General features: G+C 40.9%; 2 protein-coding genes and 2 long non-coding RNA genes across 7 annotated transcripts; 3 read left to right on the top strand and 1 right to left on the bottom strand.

Moving 5' to 3' along the window:
• Positions 1-412: 412 nt before the first annotated feature.
• On the top strand, positions 413-4837 carry LOC113007005 (uncharacterized). Of its 2 annotated transcripts, none has more exons than XM_026143304.2 (5): positions 413-633; positions 1457-1581; positions 1762-1823; positions 2248-2586; positions 2684-4837. In XM_026143304.2, the coding sequence occupies exons 2-5, from the start codon at positions 1523-1525 to the stop codon at positions 2878-2880; spliced, it is 657 nt and encodes a 218-aa protein (XP_025999089.1). In that variant the 5' UTR covers positions 413-633; positions 1457-1522; the 3' UTR covers positions 2881-4837. The 2 variants fall into 2 exon arrangements, with proteins under 2 accessions (XP_025999089.1, XP_025999090.1); XM_026143305.2 differs by lacking the exon at positions 413-633 and adding an exon at positions 648-830.
• An 839-nt stretch (positions 4838-5676) lies between these two features.
• LOC145420678 (uncharacterized) lies at positions 5677-11737 on the top strand. Its single transcript, XM_080290120.1, has 3 exons — positions 5677-6475; positions 8592-8701; positions 10427-11737. The coding sequence occupies exons 1-3, from the start codon at positions 6423-6425 to the stop codon at positions 10816-10818; spliced, it is 555 nt and encodes a 184-aa protein (XP_080146246.1). The 5' UTR covers positions 5677-6422; the 3' UTR covers positions 10819-11737.
• A 1570-nt stretch (positions 11738-13307) lies between these two features.
• Positions 13308-19022, top strand: LOC145420680 (uncharacterized). Of its 2 annotated transcripts, none has more exons than XR_013901997.1 (3): positions 13308-15395; positions 15744-16976; positions 18806-19022. It is a non-coding gene; the product is annotated as an uncharacterized LOC145420680 (long non-coding RNA). The 2 variants fall into 2 exon arrangements; XR_013901996.1 differs by having other exon boundaries at positions 18803-19022.
• A 1724-nt stretch (positions 19023-20746) lies between these two features.
• Positions 20747-24009, bottom strand: LOC145420679 (uncharacterized). 2 transcript variants are annotated; one of them, XR_013901995.1, is made up of 4 exons: positions 23461-24009; positions 22642-22741; positions 21501-21545; positions 20747-20942 (listed from the first exon to the last, which is right to left on the bottom strand). It is a non-coding gene; the product is annotated as an uncharacterized LOC145420679 (long non-coding RNA). The 2 variants fall into 2 exon arrangements; XR_013901994.1 differs by lacking the exon at positions 22642-22741 and having other exon boundaries at positions 20747-20927; positions 23461-23967.
• Between the last annotated feature and the right edge of the window lie 908 nt (positions 24010-24917).

Genomic DNA, 24917 nt, shown 5'->3' with positions numbered 1-24917 from the left:
GCTGATAGGTAAGCACCCAACTAGACAGTGTGTGTACTGCACCTGAGTTTGTTCATGTAAGTGACGGCGAGTGCCTCACTCATGTCATTGCCTGGCCCTATTTGGTTCATAACAGACAGAAAGTACATTACCTTAAAAAGGTACAAGCTGCAACAGGTTTTGGCATTTATCCAGTAAAAACTGTCACTAACAGAGAAAGAGTCAGAAATTGCAACAAATATAACATGACAGTTTCTAAAAATGACTTAAATTGCAACAAATATAACATGACAGTTTCTAAAAATGACTTGACTGATTATAAGTAGAATACAAGGTCCGTACAATAATGCTGAGTCATAAATATACTCGGAAAACCGGTGATTTCTGCCAACATAAGGAAAGATATTGGAATTTAAGGATAAAAACACAGAAACTTCGTGAAACACCGCGTGAGTTGAGTACGAGCCAATGAGGGTACGAGCAAAAACAGGGCTCGTACTCAACCGACCAATCAGCACGCCCCTATGGTTTTCTGTCCGAAGGGGGTGAAGCAACCTGAGTCCAGGGTGTCATCATTCGGATTGGAAGTGGTCTGTGTGGCGGGTTTCTTCCTGTATTTATTGAAGGACTTTCTTCTCGGATATGCACTTCTGAGTAAGTTCTATGAACCAGTTGCTGAGTCTGCTAGCTTTAGCTTCCTACATTTGGGTAGTATTTGTGTAACCGGTAACAGCAAATGACCGTACAGTAGTACAGTGACACGTTAGCTCGTCTGACCTGACCGTCTGAAGCCAGCCAAGATGCCAACTTATATTCAACGGTGTCGATTTCCGTAATTGTACAAAGAAAACGTGCGCTCATTATGTGCTGTGTAAATGCTAAGTACACGCCGCATATCTGTGGTGGCAGTGGTGGCTCGCTGTGTGACGCAGTGTTTGTGTTGAAGAGCACCGGAGAGTTTGCTGCACAGAGCTCGTATCGTATACAAGACTGTACTGGGAGTAATCACTGCTAAATCACTTGATGTGACTCATCGGTGTCATTATATTAGGAACTGTTGCACAGATGCTGAGCGTTTTCTTGATGGTCCTTTTGTGATGTGTTGCTCGCTGATTTTGGCATTATGGATATTCACTCGGCATCACAGCAGACTGTACTTGCCAGATCTATCAAATTTAATGAGTTTGGGATGAGCTGGCATAAAGCACAGAGTAATGTAAGGTCCATCATTTAAACTTCCTGCTTCCCTCCCTATAGTGTTAACGGATATAACATCTGAGTCTCAAATTAAAAACCAGGCAGGTAGCCAAGAAGAAAGAGTTTAACATTGTACTACTGCCAAAAAAAATAGGAAACGGACAAATCAGCTGTTTTAGTCATTTGGAAGACACTCTGATTTTTCATTGTTTTGTCTCCTGAAAACCGCAGATATTTGTATTATTTTACATGAAACCGTTTTTTCTCTTATTTCCTGCAGTCTGACACTTGTGCCCATGCTCCATTTCCACACCTCAGCTGCCAATAACCACTCAAGAGGAAGAAGATGATTTTCACAGCCCGTTCAATCCTGTCACCACAAAGATCGTGCAAAAACCTCTCGAAGTAAGTTATTTATTGTGATAGACTTAGTATTAGAGTTGTCATATGTCTGAAAGTTTTCAAAACTGTTAGTTTGAAAGTTCTTTTGAGGCAGAATAAACCAGCTTTTCTAGCAAATAACTTTACCCAGGAAACACTTTGTGATTTAAAGGATGTATCCCTCTGTCTTTATTGTTTCTTCAGGATGTGTCTTCAAATCTGCATATGGCTTTCTTTGGCGCTTACTTCAATAGTTGACGCTGTGGGTAAGTAGGTTTTGCTAAAAAGTTTGTAAACTACTGTTAAATCCTCGGTTACATTAGATTGCTATAACTGAGAACAAGATTAGTTATAACTGACTGTATTAATAGGTTATAAAGTCATTTCTTCCTTCACCCTCGTATTCCTCACACCTCTCTTCTTCTCTTGCTCATTCCCTGCTATGGCTGTGGGATATTATATGTATCGATTTAGAAAATCAACTTTTACTGCACTGCAAACAACTGCACTCAGAAAACAACTTAAATATATGAAAGAAATATGATAGTATTCCCTTAAAAGTAAATACTGGCTAGACAGTGAGCTCCCTTGGTGGAGGTTTGCGCTCTTGGAGTGCTTCTTGTTTAGTACATGCATTTCTGATGTATATTTTTATTCTTAAACCTCTGTCTTGTTTCTTTTGTCCTTCAGACTGCAAAAACATCATATGTTCACTTGGCCAGCAGGTCATTCTGCCATGTAATGCTCCTGGAAATATGGTAGTCCTCGCCATGCAGTGGTCCAGACGTGACCTGACAGAATACGTGCTGCACTATCGTGATGACCAACTTGATCCAGACGACCAGGATCCGTCTTATACGGGCCGGGTAAACCTGACCAATACCCACATGCAGAATGGGGATTTCTCAATGATACTGATGAACATGACGACTGCTGACATTGGAACATACGAGTGTATAGCCTTCCAGAGAAGACCAGGGATGGACTCTGAAATCCTCAGCATCGTAAACCTGAATGTCAGTCAGTCAGGTGAGTTTGTGCTCATGTCAAATGATGACACTTTAAAAGAGTTTTCACCTCCCTGACTCCTGACAATTCACACCAATGCATTTTTTTTTCTCGACAGATGAAGGAAGCAGGAATGGAGTCAGCAGTGGCGCAGCTACAGGAAGAAACCATCTTGGTCTCATTGTGTCACTGTCAGTTATTGCAGGGATCATTCTGGTGGCTGGTATTCTCTTAATCTATATTAGGTGCCAAACTAACATTGGATCCTCAGCTTCCCCCCACTATGAAATGACATCAACATCTCAGCATGTCTAAATTAGAAAGACCCTCAAATTTATTCCAAACATCTAAAACTTAAAATGACAGTTAAAAGCTGAGGTGTGGCTTGTAGTGAAAAGCACAGAGAAGTTAATTAGAGTAGAATAATAGAAGCTCGGATCCATTTATCGTTTAACCTACATTAAGCAAATTCAGATTGTGGTTCGGCTCGGAACCACTTTGATTTGTGCCTTTGTCATATGTTTTCTAATGCTGGCCGTATATATGTCACGTGATAGATTGGCTGGGATTTTTTAGAGATTTCTTTGCACTGTTTACCACTAAGAGCGCTCTGGAGCCCATCGAGAATGAAATTTTAACTTTGATTTTAAAAAAATTACCGAAAGAATTTATATTTCATAACGAAGTCAACAGAGCAAACATTATGGCGCACAACAAGTTCATGCACCAAATTTGGAACGAGTCCAAATTAAGTTTCTTTCAAAGCTTTACTTCACAACATGAACCTTAACAAGTCATACACTAAATGTGTAAACCTTATGCAAAAGTATTTATTATAATGCACTGAAACTTTTTCTTATTTATTTATTTGGTTTTTAGTATAAAGGTGCTTTTAAAACTCCTAAATGAAAAAAGGTCCTACGTTTTCCCGACAGAATTTTGTGTGTTTTACATCCAAGCACAAATTTCCTGAAAAGAGAAACATGTTTTTATTGAAGTTACTTTCTGCCAGTAAAATGTTTTCATGTTCGCAGATCCGTTTTGTCTTTAGGTTGTTCTAGCTGCCAAAAACAACAGTGTTGTGGTGCTAAGAGGGAAAAGTCCCGTAAATTGTTTAGTAAGATTTAAATTATGAGGGATTTTTACTGACACCGTCTTGATGTTTTCGAACTGGACATGACAATGAGGGATGGATCTCTCTGAAAAACTGAGTTTACTTACAGGGTACCCACACGCTTAAGGTATTACCCTGCTTCATCTCCCTTATGACTCTCATGGGGATCATGGTTTAGAAAGTGAGCATCATGTTTATCTCATAAGACTAGAAAAAGGTGGCTGACAGCATGAACTCATCTGGGAGATGTTTACAGAGTTCACAAAGTAAATCGCCAGTCGACCCCAAGCTGTTCAAGTATTTAAGCATTATTGTATTTTCACTAAAGCACTGCATTATACTGAATAATAGAAGTCTTTAACTTTGAGTAGCATTCCAGATGTGGTTATGTATTATGTGATACTGTATGGTAGACAATGTGCCCATTAAGCATTAGGGCACTTTATTAGATACTTTATCAAATGTTGAAAGTTGAATGTGAAGGATCATAGTCAGAGGGCTGTGGGACATTGGCTACCAGCTGCTTATCACTAAAGGAAAGAAAGGTGATTCATGCCTTACGTTTTTATCTTCTGTCGTTTTCTGCTTCATGGCCTGATTACAGTGAATTTGTGGGACCATACTGTATGTTTTTTGACTCCCCAAGAAATGCATTAGGCACATACAGAGTATACATTTTTGTAGCAATAATAACTGCTCTTTAACTGTTGAAATGGATGTTTTCAGGTACATGATCACATTTTTACCTGGTTAATGAAATTTCCTTGGTATCTCTAACAAAAGGGTAATGATAAGTGGCCCTATCATTATATTTATAGCGACAGTTTCATGTCTTTCAATGTGCTTTCCTATGTTACACTATTTAACATTGTGTTTGTTTTTATTTCCTTGGTCCAAAAAAGTTTGGGTTTAGTATTTTACAAAGGGCAAAGCATCCATACTTTTTACTGTGATGATGACATGATGACACTAAAGCCTTGAAACAAACTTTGAATATTTGTTCTTACTTTGTGAGTCTGTATATTGCTATGAACTGTGCTTTTTTAAAAAACATTTTTACAATGGAACATTCCAAGTGCCATCGTTTCTTTTGTATGTTCTGCACATGCTCTGTACAATCATGACCCTGAGACCAATAAAGATCTATTTATTCTTTCACTTGAGTGTGCCGCTCTTGTTGAGTCTTTATGGTTCACATAAAGATAATGTAGAGCAGAATTTGCGTTTTATTTTTTTTTATTAGTTTACATTTTTGTTTCCTCTTTAAATGTTTAGCTTTTGTTATTTTCAATGTCTGTTTTAGTTTTTAATTGAGAATATGAGGACTGTCAAATGGAAGATAGGTGTGACGATACACATATATACTAGCCTAATGATAAAATGGATCAGTTTGGCAAATATATTTTACAGTGTTTATTTATTCGACAAAATACGTTAAATGTCACCGTTATTATTGGCTGGCCGGAAACAGCGGGGGTGTCCAAATTCAGAGGCTGCTTCCACCTGAGGACCCGCCTTCGCGGTCTAAAGAAAGCCGCGTAGTACGTCACGAGCTCCCTCGGTGGAGTGAAACTGCGTCTGCTCCTTGCTGTCTAAAATATAACCGGGCGCTGGCGTCAATTCTCCACAGTCTCACACTTTGTTTAATCAGTTTTCTGTTTGACGTTTATTCAGCTTTGTGAAAACCCCAGAGGACCCCTCCCGAGGGATTAATAAAGTTACATTTAAAGGAGCCAGCATCAGCTGAGAGATATAGAGGAGAACAGGGGGACAACAGACAGCTCTCTGTAGTTGACAGACTGGTAAAAACATTGAAAACAGTTTTTAGATATTTGCTTCCTGTATTTGCAGAAGTATCTCCAACACAAACTGTAACAGCTGCATGCAGGGAACCACTCAGTCATGTTTATCCTGCAGGACAGGATCTGACAGGGAAAGAAGGAAAAATAAGGGAACCACGGACAACTTTGATAATGCTTTGATTTATCCGCAGTACATTTAGTTCAAATATTGTTTCCATCACAGAGGGATTGTGCTGGTTTCAGTGGGGAAAGTATGCAGCTCATTTAAATGTTCAAAGAGCTGTGAAAAGTTGTCCGTTCATAAAGTGTGTCAGTATTTTATAAGGATGCCATGTTTCTGTATCATCTCTCTCCTGTCAGAGCCTCTTCCAAACATCAGCCTGTTTAATGCTCTCATATCTTCAACATCTCGAGTAAATTATACTGCACAGTTTTCTCTCCAATAAAAGAATATTTACTGCATGAGTCTGTTTTCCATTTTATCTGAAACATTCAAGGAGGAGATCTTTTACTGTATTTTGGTGATATTGCCCTTAAATGTGACTAAAGCTTTCATACAGTGGTGATCACGGACATAACTCTGAGATCAGTCTGACTGAACTCTGAAAATCACTGAGTGTTATTTCACAGAACCATAATTAGATTAACTCAAACGGAAACACGCGGTGTTAAACAGTAGTATAATTATCATTAACTGTCAAAGTAAGTGCGTATTTTGCTTGTTTCCGTTTCCATCAAAAATCGAATTAATTAATAATTGTTTGATTTGTGTTGATGAAGGCCTGCCTCCTTCTCCTCACAGTCACTTTTTACGAGACCATGAGTGTGTTTCATTTTTTGTTCTGTCAGTCTTGGATGTGACTCCTGAAAAGAGATTCACCATGATTCTGGTTCTCCTTTCACAGTCAGTACTGCTGGTTTCTCTCTCAGACTGACTGAAGATGAGTGATCTGGAGTCTCCAGGATCCAGCCGTCTGTCTGTGACCGACACAAAGTAAGATACTGTCTCTAATGTACACGAAGGAAATAGAGAACATAGGTGAAATCAGTATGTAGAAACAATTACAAGTTTAAAAGGACAAGTAAGATTGAGTGGGAGAGGACTGGTTTAACAGGAAGAAGAGAAAATTCCACAGTATCCGTGCAAAAAGTTTCACTTTGAAATCTTTAAAAGAATGTGGACAAACAGGTGGACTTGGTGTCAGTGGAGTTTACTCCTGGAAGTTTGAGATTATGATGATTATTACTTCAAAAACACCTGTACAGATGTTTATCACTCATTCCATACCAGCGCAGTGCCCAGTAACACTTTGAGGTGACTGGAGCTTTATATATAAAATGAATGCAGTCCGATCAGTTTATGAGAATAGTCAAAGTGACTTTGGTAATATTAGTTGCCAATTTTTAGTTGGTATTGGTTTGTAAGATTAGTTTAAAATAAAGACTTCATTTTAACTGAATTTTGTTACGTCTCAAGAATTTGGACGTTTAGCCTTAAGGACAAACCTAAGGAGGAGGTTGGACTTTAGAGTTGAGCCCAGAGATGTACGGCTGAGTGAGGGGCTACTTTTTGTCATCAAACTAAAAAGAAATAAAATGTAGGCTTAGAAGACACGGTTGGTTGTTTGGTTCAGCATCTCTGAATATCTTCAGAGCTGTAGAGGCTTCAGAATGTAGAAGTTTGGATGGAAACTCCAAATACTTGAAGCCCACAAGATGCATCTTTAAAAAGTCAAAAAGAAGCGAAGAATTGCTGTCGCTAAAACCAAAATAACATTTATAACAACAACAAAAGTGTATGATTTGGTAATATGATTGGAATGGAACAAATGGATTCTGAAAATCAGAGATTGAGTTTCCAAGTGAATAATGCAGCTGAAAAATTTTCCTGTTATATGAAGACTTTTAACCTGTAGTTCAGTATTGATCTGCCACAGTCAGCGAACAAAACTGCCAAAAAGGAAAAAGACATTAAGATCCTCAAAAGCTTGGCATAATATAGTCATACATTTTCACCTGAATACATCTGCCCTGTGCAAATCCGTTTCGAAGGCCTTTGCAGCTAATAATGGTCAATATATTAATTTAAAGAACACAGAAAAACAGCTGGTTCTTTTTCAGGGTTTCATAGCTTTTTTGTGTAGAATGCCAAGCTTTAATATTATAGAGATTTGCAAGTATCTACAAAGCATGATATGATGTGAAGTTCAACATCTGGGACACGTGTCCCGCTATGCATTGCAGAAAATGACTCAATCTCTTAGTACAGCAAACAAACAATGCAGGAGGGCGGGAAAATAATGGTCTCCTCTGCCGTGGCATCAGAAGTTGAGAATTGACGGGACAAAGTGTTGGGTTTCTCGTTTTGGGTTGCCGGGTCTATAGATCATAACACAGTTGAACCAAGCAAAGGAGAGGGCCCACCTGGTTTGTCTTGAGTGGCTGCTGTGAGATATGCAAGATGCTTGTGGTCAGTCAAACGATGAACAATGAGCAGGTGTTCTGCTCCCTCCCGCCAGCTAGCAGTTCCACTTCTCCCACGTCATAGTTTTGCTCAGTTCGAGAAAGACAGCAGAAGGGAAAAAGCTGCATTTTCCCTTCCTTGTTCTGGAACAAGATGAACTCCATCAACGATAAATTGTTGGGTGGTCACACACAGCTGACTGCAGCTTTCCAGTCTTATAAACAGTACATTTGTACAATGACTGAAACCAGCCCACTGGCTGTGACGTCAGTTCCTTGATCATGAATATGCAAATTGTCATGACCATTGATCAACAATCATTGATCAAAGACCATTGATCGTGGAATAATCTTCCACACTGCACCTAACGTGACAAACTGAAAGCAGTCATTGGGTGGGAAACCTTGAGGAGAACACTTTTGACCTTAGAGAAGAGCTCTGCATAGAAAAGGATCAGGTTTGAACTTAGTTTGTGCAGCTGTACCTTTAACTAAGGCAAGTTCCTGCATCAACTCGTCCTGTTGTCTTTTTGAACTGTGCTTCACTATTCACTACAGATGAATGCACTGTAAACACCTGCGTGTGAGTCACTTTGGTCACTTTGACAGTTGCACTGGTAATAATAATTTTCCCTTTGTGTCCTCAGAGAGAACAGTGATGTTGGTGTGGAGGAGGAGGAGCAGTTGTCCTGCTGTGCTTTGGGTCAAGATGTCTCAGAGGATTCAGTCGCTACCAGTTGTGGCATCTCTGTCCAAAGTAAGAGTCGGTATCCGTGTGCTGATGAACACATTTTTGAAAACTTGACTTCTTGTTTTGTAGGTGCATGAAAAAGATTTCATTCGATTTTTTATGGTATAGGTTTTTTTCCTGTTTTACTTTGAATGTTGTTTCCTTTCATGTCTCACGTTAGTTTTACTTCCTGCTTTGTGATTGTCTTAATTATTTTTCACCTGGTTTGCTAAAGTTCAGCTGTCATGTTCCCCACCTGCTCACAATATCAGGCAATCCTCAATATATACTACTCAAAACAATCAGAGGAACACACTGAAAACATAATGGCTCTCGCGCGGAGAAAAACATGCTGGAGATCAATACTGATGCAAACTGGGTGATGTGTTAGAAACGAAAGGATTCAATTGTTTGTTGGAAATAAATGATCAAAATACTGGATACTGGCTGAATCCAAATACAAACAGAAAATCAGAGTAAAAAACGCTGCAGCAGGCTTTTCCATTTGGCTCTGATTTCATAGCAGCAGCTCAAAATGAAATAGTTTGTATGGCTGCGTGTGCTGCTGGGCCAAAAGTTTAGCTGGTCATTTGTAGATTTTTAGATGAAATAAAAAACAAAAAAAACACTCAACAAAAGATCATCTAAAGAAGAGCAGAGTTCATGTACACACTTTATTAAGCAGCTACTGTACAACAAGAACAGAATCATGTAAATGGCCAAACAACAGCAACAGTAATCCCAGGGTGTAGCACAGCAGGCAAAGAGACGCAGTAGCACAGAGAGAGTAAAGGATCACATGGAGAACAAATGGAGCGCGCTCACGAGCCCTCTCTTCGTACAGAGCCAGAAACGTCTGACCCACAGAGCTCACTAAGACGACAATAACTCGTTTTTCCCACACAGATTACATATAACATCACACTGAATGAAATTACATGTAGCAGATTATATGAACTATATAAGATGAGGATTCGCGTATTAAGCATATTCAGAACTATTTCCTTCCATTATTTTCTTGGGTTAACAGTTTTTGTTGCTTTTCTGCTATCGCTTAAATTTTATTCATATAGCACCAAGTCACAACAGCCACCTTAAGGCACTTTATAGTGTTAGGTAAAGCCTCAGTAATAAAGCCTCAGACAACTCCCTACGAGCAACGACTTGGAGACATTAAGAAAGAAAAACTCTCTCTTTGTACAGTCGAACACTGAGACGGAACCAGGTTCAGTGACGGGCCGCCATCCACCACGACTGGTTGGAATGAGGGGAGGAGGGCAGGATAAAACCTGCAGGCTGAGAGCAAAGTGCTCCATCTATCTGATATGATACTGTGAGGCCTCTCAGATAAGATGGGGCTGTTTTATTATGGCCCTTTTTATGTGAGAAGCATTTTGAATTCAGCTCTGGATTTAACAGGGAGCCAATGATGTGAAGCCAGTATGAGGGGGATTTTCCCTCCTCTTAAAATGTCTCATTAGGAACATTTTTAACAGTTGCTTCTTGTCTCTGCTGTGACAAAAAAGGGTTCTGATTATGAATCAAAATGTTTTAAATAAGTCACACACTGGTTATAACTTAATGCCGAAAATGTCATGTTACACGATTTACTATTTTCTGAAGCTTATTTACAATTTACAATGCTTAACACCATTCCCATCCCTCCCGTCAAAAGATAAAAGTCTGTTTTTCATGCAGTTTCACACACTAAAGACATTTCATTCTTTTTGGTTTCTTGTTGTCAATCAGCAGATGCGAGTCTGGAAGAGGTTTTAGAAGAATATAAGATCAGTCTGAGGAGGAGGTTTGAAAGTGTGACTGAAGAAACTGATAATACAGGAAGTGGAACCCTCCCGAACAGGATCTACACTGAGCTCTACATCACAGAGGGACAGAATGAAGACGTTCATAACCAACATGAGGTGATGCAGCTGGAGACAGCTTCCAAGATGGAGGCTCTTGATGACATTACAGTCAGGTGTCACGACACCTTTAAAGCCTTACCTGACCAACAGAGACCCATCAGAGTGGTTCTGACCAACAGCGTCGCTGATCAGAGACGAGCAGTACAGTCTTCTGGAGCTGCTCCATGTTTTCCATCCAACATTACAGAAGGTCACAGCAGAGAAGCTCGCTGTCTGTAAACTTTTGTTCATCTTTGACGGCCTGGATGAAAGCAGACTTGGATCATTGGATTTCACCAACGGGAAGCTGCTGTCTGATGTCACAGAGAAGTCATCAGTCAGCCAGCTGCTGACAAACCTCATCCAGGGGAATCTGCTTCCCTCGGCTCTCGTCTGGATAACTCCCCGACCTGCAGCAGCCAATCAGATCCCTCCTAGACGTGTTGACAGGGTAACAGAAGTACGAGGCTTCACTGATGCCCAGAAGGAGGAGTACTTCAGGAGGAGATTCAGTGATGAAGAGCTGTCCAGAATCATCTCCCACATGAAGACATCCAGGAGCCTCCACATCATGTGTAGAATCCCAGTCTTCTGCTGGATCACTGCTACAGTTCTGGAGCACATGTTGACTACAGAGCAGAGAGGAGAGCTGCCCAAGACCCTGACTGACATGTACTCACACTTCTTGTTGGTTCAGATGAAGAAGGGGAACAAACATGTGGGGGGACATGAAACAAGTGAGATGGCTGAAAGGAAATTTCTTCTGAATCTGGGGAGGCTGGCATTTAAACATCTGGAAAAAGGAAACACCTTCTTCTACCAAGAAGACCTAGATCAGTGTGGTCTGGATGCTACAGAGGCCTTGTTGCACACAGAAGTTTATACGGAGCTCTTTAAACAGTGTTTGTTAATCTTGAAGGTGGCTTTTATTTGTGATTCAGGTCTCAATGTCTCTTTGTGTATACTTATATGCAGAAGTAACACAAAAGAAGAAGTGGGAGCTGGCCTGACACCAGTAACTGACTTCCAGTGAAAGCTTTGGCTAATAATATTTTTTAGCGAACATTTTTCTTGTAAAACAAAGGGGGGCCTAGCAAAAAAGGTTTGGGAACCACTGCTCTACAAGGTTGGCGAAATAAAAAAAAATGTATTAACATTTTTTTATTTGGACTTTTATTAGTCCAAATTTTTTTATTTGGACTAAAAAAAATGTTCGAAGTGGACTAGGTGCTAATTTTCAGATGTCAGGTCTACATCTAGAATCAAAATGAGCACATACATAAACAACCAAAGTGAAGCATTAAGACAAAACATAGCAACGTCAAACAGCGTCCACACATTTTGCCACAAATACATGCAAAACAACTAAATTGGGCCACAAAAGTGATGTAAATTGACCAAACTAAGACACAAATCAGACAAAAACAGATGCAGGATGATCACAAACAGACACGTCGGCTACAAACTGATGCAAAATGACTAAAATCACACGTGTAACACTTTCTACATATTTGACAACAGAAGAAAAACACAAACAAACTTGGAATGCATTTTTAATTTGGATTTTTTTTATTTCATGCCGAATTAGATATTTTAAAAATCAAGCCAAAGTCTCCTCCCTGTTTGTACTGTAAGGTCAAAGCCCTACTGTACTACAGAGAACCCCAACAATCAAATGATCCCCCTCTGAGCAAGCGCGAGGCGACTGTGGGGAAGAAAAACTCCCTTTAACAGGAAGAAACTTCCAACGGAACCGGGCTCAGAAGGGACGGCCATCCGCTGCGACCGGTTGGGGGGATGGAAATCAAAAGGAGACGAGATGGCGTGAACTACAGTTCTAAAATTTGGATTTGAGGGCTGATCCCAAAATTTTATGGTGATGTTTTTAAAAAAAGGATTTGGTGCTAAAAGTCTGCTTCAAGATTTTAAAAGAAGCAGGGCAGTGGGAAAAGCCAAAATGGTCATTTTAATGATCTCTGGCTTTAGTGAACCACCTGAAGGGTTTTAGCAATGTTTTTCCCACCGCAGAAAAAAACCTGGATATTTTGGACGTCTTTGGGGGACCCGGGATGACTCCGAGAGTGATTTTTAGATGTCTAATCAGAGCCTCATCAAAAGATGAATCATTTGCCATCAAAGCCTTTAAGACATTGTCTGGGGAGCCAAACTCCTTGATGAGGCGTTTGGCTATTTTCTTGATGAACTTTGTCTTGTCATTTGTCAGACTTGTGGCAGACGCTGTGCTGCTGAGTTCAGGCTGCATTAGATTGCTCAGACGGTTGATGACCGTGTCTATTTCTTTTGTAGTAGTTGCGATCCGAGCAGCAAACTTTTGGGTCTCAGGTTTAGATTTATAGATGACTCTCATGATAAGGAGCAACGCAAGGTCATTGGAAATTTTCTCAACATCACAAGATGAACCTGACACAGAATCCATCTCTGATATTTTGGAGGAATCTTTGAGAGAGTGTTTCAGGCTCAAGGCTCCAGATGATTTATCTGGAGAAATGCTCCCAGGTTGTGGCGTTCGAGGTGACTTGTCAGATGCCACAGAGCATTTATCTGGAGAAATGCTCCCAGGTTGTGGCGTTCGAGGTGACTTGTCAGATGCCACAGAGCATTTATCTGGAGAAATGCTCCCAGGTTTTGGTGTTGGAAGTGATGCACCAGATTCTTTTCCTCTGCCATCTGAATCAGGGCTTTTTTCCTGTGTTGTGGTCTGTGCTCTTTTAATAAAGTTGTGGATGTCTTCCAGGGCCCCAGAAATCTTGTCCATTTGAATCATTTGATCTTTCTCTTCATTGCAGAAGAGTAAAAGCTTCTGCAAAAACCTTTCTACTGTGTCATCTATGAGGACATAGAGGACTTCAGCAGAAATGCGACGCTTTGAGCCCTGTACTGATTTCGGAGTCCTGGAGATGACCGTGTCTGAGAGGGACCTACCCATTAGAGGTATGGGGATTTGATAGCCTCGATCCACCGTAAGTAGATCAAACAGGTTTGCCACTAAGTCCTCCGTAAAATTCCTGATATGCCCACTATTTTTAAAGTCCCCCAAGGTCTTATCGATGAGGAAGAGTTCTTCTTTCTTTGTTAATTTGTCAAATAACTGATTAACGTCTGATCTAATGACGTTAAAGTCGACTGAAGAAGAACGTTTAATTGCGGTTCCCAGGCTTGCCGTATGTGGAGAAGGGGAGCGATGAGCCTCTGTACTCTGGGGAGCAGCCGTTTCAGGTACTGACCCTGGGAGAATGAAAACTATACTTTCATTGGAGGGCGCAGTTTCCTTCTTGGGGTGATTGCAAATGTTTTGTAGACAAACAAAATGTTTCCTGTTTGCCTTTATTCTTTTTTTCAGCTCTGTTTTCATTTTTTCAAATTGTTTTTTTGCAAACATGGAAAAGTTGTGTTTGCGTGCTTTGAGCCTGGCGTGTGAGGTGGATGGCACACATTTGGAGAAGAAGTGTCTCACCTTGTGGATAATTAAGCCTGCATTAAAGGCAGGTTTGGGTAAGTTACATTTCTCACAGAGCTCTTCACTGCTTGAATCCATGTTAGCAAGTATCTCACCTACGATGTCAGCTGCAACCATTTCTACTGGGGTTGGAGCCTGGATACTTTGTGTTTCTGCAGTGGGTTTTATATGGCTTTGTGATTCTTCTGGGAGCTCATCTTTATCTTTTCCTGTCATCTCTCCATCTGAGCTCCTTGTTGACAGAATAACAGAAATCTCTGCGATTGCTGATTTCACTGATATTTTTGAACCAGTACGTTCTGTACTGGAATGAGACCCATTTGTCCCACACTGGCAGCGCAGCTTACATGCTGCATACCTTTTCAGGCATGAGGCAGCGCAACAAACCATGCGGTGTAGTTTCTTAATACTACTAAATTTGCCGCTAACATAAACGGCAGGGTCTACTGGGAAATCGGGGCTTTTTTCAATCAGTGCAATGGTTGAGCTGACCTTTTCTGAGATCTCTTCCTCAACCATCAGCGTCAGCTTGTCAGCGCTCTTATCTTGCTGTTTTGAGACATTAAGAGCGCCGGCGATGGCAGCTGAGATCGAGTCTCCGAGGGACACCCTTATTTTCCCCTCATCCATAAACTCTTCCCTTATCATGGGTTCCTGAATAACAGAAAGGGCAATCCTCAGGATGCTGGCAGAGGCGATCTGAATGATTTCAGAAATCATATCAGCGAGCACGGCATGGACGCTGGAGTCGCATTTTCCATTTTCTATAATGCTCCACTGAACTTCAGAGAGCCTTTCAAAGCACCTGTTGATTGGCGGGATAATCTGGTCTGGTGTGACCACGATTGAATTTTCGTTGATGGTTTCCATTGTTGTGTCACAAATTAGATTTTCTCCGTTTGAGCGTGTGAGAATTTTCTTGTATTACAGAGCGCCGACTGCTGAACGTTTTGCAAACACATGAGCATCGAGTTCTGATTTTTCTGTCTGAGAGCCGTTATTTATAGGCTCGGTTGTCTGTGACGTTACTGACAGACCAGCGCGAACGCCTTTGATCTGCCAGTGACGTCACAAGAAACGCACGCGGAGAGGCGGCGTTCCTTGCGCGCTCACAGATTTGAATGACGCTTTGGAGTTGACGGCACGCCGCAATGCATTGTGGGAGCCCGGCACCATTTTCGGGGTCTACGAATCAAAACAAACACGCTGTGTTGGAACGACGATTACAAGATGCTTAAAAGCAGTTCCTGACCCACCAGGATTCATTGGAATCATAGGTTGGAGGACGTTTTGGGGAAATGGCCGACGGTCGAAGCGGAGAAGAAATAAACTCTTAAAAGTTAGTTCTGGGTTTTTATCCCACTTCATATATACACCAGGACACATGTTAGCATAATGAAAGAATTGTAGAATTAAGTGGAGTCAACAACAGCAGCATAGTGCAGTCATATCACAAATGTTAGCGTAATGAAAAAGTCTTACAAAGTCAAATTTAGCTAACCTTCGGCTAAGTTACCTGACGTTAGTGATATCGCCACTTAACGCGGCTCTTTGGTCGGTTAGTTAGTGTCATCCAGGGAAGACGGACGTTGTTTTGCTGTGCTGTATTTTTATGTGAAGTGTATATATTTATTTTTTATATTGCATGTATTTTGTGCAGTGTTTTATTTAGTTTGCATGTTTTTAGTTGCCGGCAAATTGTCCTGGAGAGACTCCGCCTTTTCCCCCGTTTTTACTAATTGGACACACCTGAGAGAAAAGAAAAGGTAATTTACAGAGTGCTCAAGGACACATAAGAGGTTTGGAGCCGGTGTTCAACAAAAATGTAACACGGAGAATGCGAGACAGACAGAGGAAAGACACAGACGATCAGAGGGGAGAGCGAGAGACGATCAGAGAGTAGAGATGATCAGATGGAGCAGACGACCAGCGACTGGGAAGAGAGATTACCAGCGACTGGAAAGGGGAAACGATCAGAGGAAAAAAAGGCAGATGACCAGCGACTAGGGACGCGTAGCGGCAGTCTGGTGGCAATAACGACAAGAGCCAGCTCGTGCACTGCGGGAGAACAGAAGCAGTGAGACCGCGGTGCCGATTGCAGTTTGAGGAAGCGGCGGGCGGAGTTGAGAGCTCTGCCCACCCGGGTAAGTCTTTGACTTATCCTTTTTATAAAGTAAACTGCCAAAGGAATAGTGACTGCCGCTCCCTCCCTTTCTTCAGTGCACCAGGACGTGGAATGCGGGGAGGAAGGCGAGGACTCCGCTGGGTTTCCCTCTTTTAATACTACGCTGGACCTCTTAGTTTTCTGTGACTTTTAGGCCGTGGTGGATTCCACTGGACTTCTAATGTTGTGTGTTATTGATTTTTATTGTGTCTTCCCTTGGCCAAGGTTGTTTTAATTCATTTTATATTTTTAACTATTTAAACATAATAAATTATATTTTTAATTCTACAGTTTTTGTATCGTGTGCTTTTCCCTCGGCGGCTCCACTGCTCTGCCCGCTTTGAGGAAGGTTTCCTTCCTTTTAAAAAACACAAACCATCTTGGAAACATAATCAGCCTTTCCGCTCCGGTGTCATATTAGTTTAGTGTAAGGACAAGAAAGACATTGTGGACAAAACAAGACACCCCCCATAATCTTTAGTGACAATATTGTAGTTAGTTAAATGGTCTGATTGTTCACATCTGTATTTTCTTTGATTGTGGTAAAATAATGTGTGCCCCAGTCTCCAAAAATGACATAGTGCAGGAAGCGTAGTTATTCCCCCGTTACACCACAAGAGGGAGTATCCCCTAAAATGAGCAGCTCTAGCGGGAGTAAAGAAGCCAGCCACTACCCATAAGGCAGTGCGCCTATAAGCGTTATGTGAGACTGCAAAAGTGTGTAACGCTGTGCTATGTCCATGTATATATTTGCAGGTAAGCAGATACAAGATGGTAAATAACTTAAAATGTGTCTACAGATGAGTCCACGAGGTTGCAGAGAATGTGGGAAAGTTGGCCGTTAATCCCCACTATGTGTCATTAGTGTATAAGTTATTGGTAGCGATGTGAATTAGCTGTGATGCTAACGATTAGCAGCTAGATCTGATTCATTAGTTTGTGCGGAAACCTCGTGGCACTTTTGTGGCTTTATACCTGTACCGGGCTGTAATCACAGCAGATGTAGACTGGTGGATCACACTACCTTGTGTTTGTTTATTTCATTGTTCCACTGTAAGAAATATTAGTGGTTTGAGTTTAAACACTACCCATAAGGCAGTGCGCCTATAAGCGTTATGTGAGACTGCAAAAGTGTGTAACGCTGTGCTATGTCCATGTATATATTTGCAGATGCAGTAAAGGCGAACTCACAAAGCCACACTGGTTTCAATTCATTTTAATTCAAGTGTGCAACATTAGGTTTGTGCCGAAGCTGGGTCTGTTTGTCGGTGTGAAGCCAAACGTGCTTTAACGTTTTAGGAAACACCGAGCAGACGGTTCATACTTGCCAACATTCAAAGGGCTGTTTGGGGGGGGGGGGCAAATATATTTTACAGTGTTTATTTATTCGACAAAATACGTTAAATGTCACCGTTATTATTGGCTGGCCGGAAACAGCGGGGGTGTCCAAATTCAGAGGCTGCTTCCACCTGAGGACCCGCCTTCGCGGTCTAAAGAAAGCCGCGTAGTACGTCACGAGCTCCCTCGGTGGAGTGAAACTGCGTCTGCTCCTTGCTGTCTAAAATGTAACCGGGCGCTGGCGTCAATTCTCCACCGTCTCACACTTTGTTTAATCAGTTTTCTGTTTGACGTTTATTCAGCTTTGTGAAAACCCCAGAGGACCCCTCCCGAGGGATTAATAAAGTTACAGCTGAGTAGTGAGTTGTATGTGAGGCTGGACACTAAGGAGAAAATGATTTTTAATGAATGGCAAGGCACATAAATTGTGCTGGAAGAGAGTAACCAAGTATAGAGATGGAAATGTGCTAATGTGAAGAAAGTGTGTTGAGAAGGGAGAAGGAGTACTTTGGACGAAAATTGAATTAGAGAAGGAAGTGAGGCAACTCTGAAGAGGATGGAGACGGGAGGCATAGAGAGGGTAGGAGTGAAGGCTATGATAAGGTGCGAAGAGAGTAACTGTGGTGCTGCATAAGAAAGTCCTGAGGGGCAGAGAAGTATGTGATGGGTTGAGATTACATCAGAGAGAGGCTCTGAGCCCCTTCTTGTTTGCACTGGTGATGGAGAGGCTGACAGATGAGATCAGGCAAGAGTCTCCGTGGATGATGTTTTCAGACAACCACAGAAAGGATTTGTGGATGTAGTGAAGGTGGACATGCAGGGGGTTGGTGTGACTGAGGAGGATGCTAGAAATAGAGAGATGGAGGCGGATGATCCACTGTAGCGACCTCTAAAGGGAGCAGCCGAAAGAAGAAGCAGCACAAATAATTCTAATCATGCTTTTCTTTTATTCTCAGTACTAAGCTATGTAAAGGAAGTCAAGGTTGTTTCCTCCTACAATCACTTTGGTCATGCTGTTCTTACAAGTGTGGAGGTGCCAGATGGTTTAGACTTGTTTAGATTGGTGCTCTGTCTCCCTTTATCCAAACTAAAACTTTGATGGGGTTTTTTATCTTCACTAAACACTTTTTTGCTTTGTGTTTATTATTGTGCTACTGCAAGTATTTCATATATTAGTCAGTTGATTGTTACTGTAGGGCAGCTCTAGGACAATCCCAGATGTGATGTAGCTTGCTTTTATCCAGCAGATACGACATCTCATGAGGAGGTTCGAACCCTGTACCCTGACCCTCCTGCTGACGCACAAAGTCTGGACATCCAGCAGCAGGCCCTTCTACGTGAACAACAGCACAACAGTTTCTATTTCTTTTAATATTAGAAGTCAGTTATTCATTAATGAATACAAATGGTGACTGAAGTTATTTAGACAGGACATTAAACAATAAACTTCCAATAAATGATGAACAATGTGTGACTGAATGTGTTCAGTGAAAGACTTTGAAAATATCGCAGCATAAAACCAGTGTAAAAGTACTCAGACTACTTTTGGGGGTATTTATTTGATGATGCAACCAGAAAATGTGCAGGTTGTGAGTTTAACATTTTCAACACTGGAGAAGAAGTACATGTACACAGACTAGCTAATGACAAACATTTTTTTTAAATTAACCTTTATTTAAACAGGTTGTTCATTTTTCTGAGCTTATCTGGTGTCCAGTTTCGGTGGCAGTAGCATAAGCAGAGAAGACCCAGACCTTACTCTCCCGAGCCAGCTCCTCCATTATTTGGGGGACACTGAGGCATTCTCTGCTGAGTGCTGTGATCTCCCCAACATGTCCTGGGTGTGTCCTGTCTGTCCTGGTGGGACATGCCTGGAACATCTCACCCAGGAGGCGTTCAAGAGGCACCCTTGTCAGATGCCTGAACCTCCTCAACTGGCTCGTTTAGATGTAGAGGAGTAGCAGTTAACTCGGAATGAGACAGACAGCACCTACTGCTGGGGTGGGCCTACAGGAGGGAGAGCTCATGTCGTCTCTTCAGGACACATCACTGGACCCCAAGAAGCTCACCCCGGAGCTCCCTTTGGCTGCTGGGGTCGGCATACGTTCAACTTTAAAATCACTCTTGGTTCTTGGCTAGCTTTGTGTTAGCATCCTTTGTGTACTGATGCTTGCAAGAAGCTAAAGTTGCTTTGGCAGAATTTTCTTTCTCATATATGCACACATAAGGAGAGAGATGTTTTATAAGCTTTAGTCATCACCGTGCACTTTTCCTGATTCACACAAAATACAGCAATCTGGCACCTTCCCACAGGGTCTTGCACGAGTATTAAACATGTTCATTTGTGCTTTGGACTGTCACCAGATTTCTTCTAGAAGTTTCTTGCCAGTCAGCAACTATCTTGGCAACACCACTTGAGTTTGTGTGTTGCATGCTAACATCCTTATCATATGTGTAATAATACTAAAGCTTCATCTTATGCACACACAAAAAACAAATATGGCTCCTTCGTGCAGGGTTTTCTGGTATGTTCATTTATGCTTCCCAATTAAAAAAAGAAAGAAGAAAAAGCAAAGTTCTTGCTTCTCAGCCACTGCGGCCACATCCTCACCGTTTTTTAGGCAGTTATATAAACATACTGTGAGTGAGTCATAAGCTTAAATACAATAGTTGAAGGAACAAAAACTTAATGTTTAAAAATACCAGTCAAATCTGATTAAAGTAAATAAATAATAAGTATACAATGTAGTTTTAAGACTTCTCAATGTTTCGTAACATTAATGTTCTATGAACTCGTGAGTCCAGAAATCTGAATGTCATGAAAAGTATTTATTATTCGTGTATTATTATTTTACAATACAAGGTTGTTTTTTTCCTGATACTTCATGCAAACCACATTTCTCCAGGCCTGTCCTAATCAGCTTACTCAGTATCACTAGATCCAATGCTGCTCCTCCAGCAGAGCACACAAAAGTAGGAGAGACCAGAGATGCCATGGCTTAGTTAGGAGACTGTTTGCTTCAAGGCCACTAGAGGGTGCTGCCATAAAACTACAATAAATGAATTGACCTTTTGACCTGCTCACACTCTTTTATGCAAAACCCTGTTGATGTTACACACACACACACACACACACACACAAAGAGATTCTAGGTCTCACCAACCATGGGCAAAAAGATGACAGTCAATAAAATTCTAAAATTTTATTTATAAACACAATGAATAGTAGTTAAAAGTCCAGTGTCCCATTTAGGTACAAAGTAAAAACACACAGTCCAAGGCCAGAGCCAGCTATGCCACAAAGCCAGTTGCACTCCACACGTTGTTCACTTCAACAGGGGTAGCAATTGTCCTCTGAGACCCACCACCCTGTAAGTAGAAAGCCTGCACAGAGCGACAAAATAAGACAATTCACTATATAATTCACAGCCCATCCATCCCAAACATATCAGATCATTAGAGGTTTTGTCACATTACATACCTGCACTGAGAGACAAAATAACACAGCAGTGTTTGTAATGTGGGCTATAAGTAGACTAGCATATCAGTGCAATCAATTACACCTGCCTCCAATTAGTCCAGCCCTTTTACAGTCATTGACTGGGTGAGAAAACACGAGCAAATCAACCCAAGAGACAAGCAGGAAGACTCTCTGAAGGCTCCTGTGGCTGCACAGGCAGTCTTACAATTACGAGGTTGGAGAGTTGTTGTTTCAAAATGTTCACACTGATTTCACATGCTCATTAACTCACAACCAGCTGACCATATATATTTCTGCTGCTGAGCTGCTTTTTGATGGAGATTTTCTGAATTTATTTTGCTACCATAAGAGCAGACTCCATGCTGAAAGCATGTGCACTGTCACTTGCAATGAGTGGCACTAATGACGCTAAATTTAATTACAGGTCATGGACAGCCTTCATAAATGCTCATATTACTCACCCACACTGAATTCCAGCACAGGTTCATCTGGGTCCTGACTATTTCCTGCAAAGTAACACAAACGTCATCAGAACATTAAGTCAGAGAAACAACATTTGGAGCTTTTGTACATGATAAATTATACTGCAGTAGTAAAACAAAGTCAAGCAGCAGTACATTTATTAAAATCACCTTCAGCTGTAATATTTAAACTGATTTAGTGTCAATTTAGATTATGTTTAGATTAAAATGAAACTAGTACCCTTGTAATGTCTTTTTAAATTAGAGGTAAATATTTGTATATTTTTTACATAATATAATTATATTTACTGGATTTTCTCTCTATTGTAGTTTAGTATTATAGTTATTACTTGTTTTTTATTGACTTGTCTTGTTTTTACAATGATTTGCTCTGAATGCAGCCTTTAAAGAAAAGACTATCTGTTCAGTAACTATCCATCAGACTGGGTCCATGTTACCAGCCAAATGGGTAATAATTAAAGTAAGTTTTGAATTACGTATATTTGGGTGTTTAGGTGACACTTTTGCAAAAAAAATAATAATAATTAGGTTTAAAAGAACTAAACATGTATGTATTTAAAAACAATAAGTGTGTTAGAATTACTACAGCAACAGGTTGTAGCTCACTGTACTATTTTTGAGCACAACTTTGGTGCTTTTGCCTCATTTTTAAATCAGTGATCCCAGTAGCACAGTCTAAGCAGAGACCTCAGTGCTTGGCAAACAATCAATAGAATCAATAGAATTATTAAAAAGAAACAAAATAAATGCCAACCATATAAAAAAAAAACATAAACTTAAGGAAAAAACTAAACTTGATTTTGTGTCTTTAGGCTATTGTTAACAGCAAGCATGAGGTTAGTGCATATGTATTATTATTGGAAAGATTACTGCAAAGAAAAAAAGGTTGAACCAGGAGGGGGCGATATTGCTCTTCTTACCATGAGTTACATGCAGGCTATTACTTACCATGTCACTCACATTTATTTCACAAAACAGCTGAACCCACTTAATTCGATTTAATTGTATTTATGCAGAGCTGAATCACAACAACAGTCTCCTCGAGGTGGTATAGATTGTAAGGTAGAAAGTCTACAATTAAAAAGAAAAAACCTCAATACAGTGGGAAGGAACAACTCACTTTTAACAGGAAGCACCCTCTGGCAGAACCACGGTCAGGGAGGGGCAGCCCGCTGCGACCCTTTGGGGATGAGGAGACGAAAAAGGGGACAAAAGACACACTGTGGACGAGAGCCAGAGATGAACAAGAACTAATTATTGAATGCAGAGAGGTGTATAAACACATGGTGGGAATCCCCCAGCAGGGTAGTCCCAGGGTAACTAAGGGAGGATTCATGGTCACCTGATTCAGCCCTAGCTATATGCGTTGGCAAAAAGGTAACTTTGAAACTTAATCTTAAAAGTAGAGATAGTGTCCGTCTCCTGCATTCAAACTGGGAGCTGGTTCCACAGAAGGATGATCCCCTTCTACTTCTAAATATCCTAAAAACCACAAGGAAGCCCACAGTCTGAGAGCAAACTATCAAACTACGAGGTCTTTAAAATAAGATGATTATTCAAGACCTCATGTGTGATGGGAAGGATTCTGAATTTGATGCTGGACCCACAAATCATAAAAGAGAAACACTAACTCACACACACCAGAAAGTGCCAAGAATTATAATTATATGTAATTTAGTTTTGCGTTCCTTTATAATGCTTTCAACTATACAAATAAGACACTTCATGGGGGCGCCTGAGCCTTGTAGACACAACAAATACTGAACAAACCTCATGCGCCCTGTTGTTGACAAAACGATAAAAATGAATGTGTACTTCTGTCTTATTTAGGTCATTTTTGTAGTTTTTGTAGACAGACTACTGTAATTTCTCAATAAAATGTCGCTTATTATCGCTCACTCTCAAGAACAAAAACGTGAGTAATTTCCCAGTAGCTCACCATATTTGGGATCTTCTAACATCCACACTTCATGTTTAAACGGTGGTGCGGAGGCGGTGTACCGTCGCAGGCCGGATGTAGCATTTGTTGCGCTCTAAAAGTAGTTATAAAACTTAAATTTTTCTGAATTGTGGGGAAAATCTTTAAAGACTATTCTTATTTAATTGTGTTTTGTTTTTGGACACATTTCTAGTTAATTTTTGTAGTTTATTGGCTCCAGGAGGTCAGAGTTCAGATGTGTGATGTCATCAGTAAGCGCAGAGAAAAAAAAAAACAAACAGTGTCTGAGACGTGAGGGAGCGATGTTTTGCTGATGATACGCTATTCTGCCTGTAAACTCCAAACCTGAACTGAGGAGAATAAAGTTGCAAGAAAAAGGAGAATGGAGTCATGTCTCTCTGAGGGTGCAACATAATCTTGGTGTTTCCGCCCGGTTTGGAGTTTATACCGCAAAGAAGGACGAGCTACATGTGACTAGCCTCGCTCATTACCCCCCACCTGAACTCATACCGCAGTGCCATCCCTCCAAGAAAAGGCAGTGAAGGTAAAAGTTTTTCGTCATGTCTAAAGTACAGCAGATGTCTCCTGATTGGGAGCAACTTCTTGAGGAGATAGAGGAAAAGTTACTTACACTGCTAGCACCGGATTTGAATGAGATTTGTGCTGCCCTCAGTTTAGCCGTGGATGAAAGTGAAAAAGACTTACCTCGTAAACTGAGGTGGCGTATTCTGCAGTACTTAGAGGGAGAGGATGTTACTGCACGAGAAGATGAAGGAATGTCTCTGTTGTTGGGATTAGATGACAAAATTAATGAAGTGAAGCAAAAGAGATGCGAAAGTAATGCCCCGTTGTCTCAACAAGTGGTACAAGAGCACCACCTTGTGGCTGAAAATGTGATAGCACCCAGTAATTCAGACGAGCAGAGAGAAACTGTTTCTCATCTGAATGCTACACGAGTCACCCCTGTCGCTACTCAAAGTGTCCCTTTTGTACACCCACTGTACCGACGGGATCTGAAAATAATGGGACAAATTGGAGAACCAAACCAAAAGGACAAATTAACATACACTAGCTTGGAAAGACAAATCCAGAGGGCATTGAAGAGGGGATATGATGAAGGAGACATTGTTGAAGCCATCATTCAAGCTATAACCCCAGGAACAAAACTGAAAAGCTACCTTGAGAGTAGAGTAGATTTGACTTTGCAAGCTCTCAGGCAAATATTACGGACTCATTACATTGAGAAAGATGCCACAGAGTTGTATCACTCGCTCACACGTGCTGTACAGGAGCCAAAAGAAACTCCAATCCAGTTTTTGATGCGAGCAATGGATTTGAGACAACAACTTGTTCTTGCTTCAGAGAGAGTTAAGTCTGGTTTAAAGTACAGTTCGGAGCTGATCCAAAATCAGTTTCTTCAGACAGTACTCACTGGCCTCCATGATGACACCATCCGA

The sequence above is a fragment of the Astatotilapia calliptera genome, chromosome 15 (assembly GCF_964374335.1).
Source record: "Astatotilapia calliptera chromosome 15, fAstCal68.1, whole genome shotgun sequence".
NCBI lineage: Eukaryota > Metazoa > Chordata > Actinopteri > Cichliformes > Cichlidae > Astatotilapia > Astatotilapia calliptera.
This window is presented reverse-complemented; position numbering and strand designations above follow the sequence as displayed.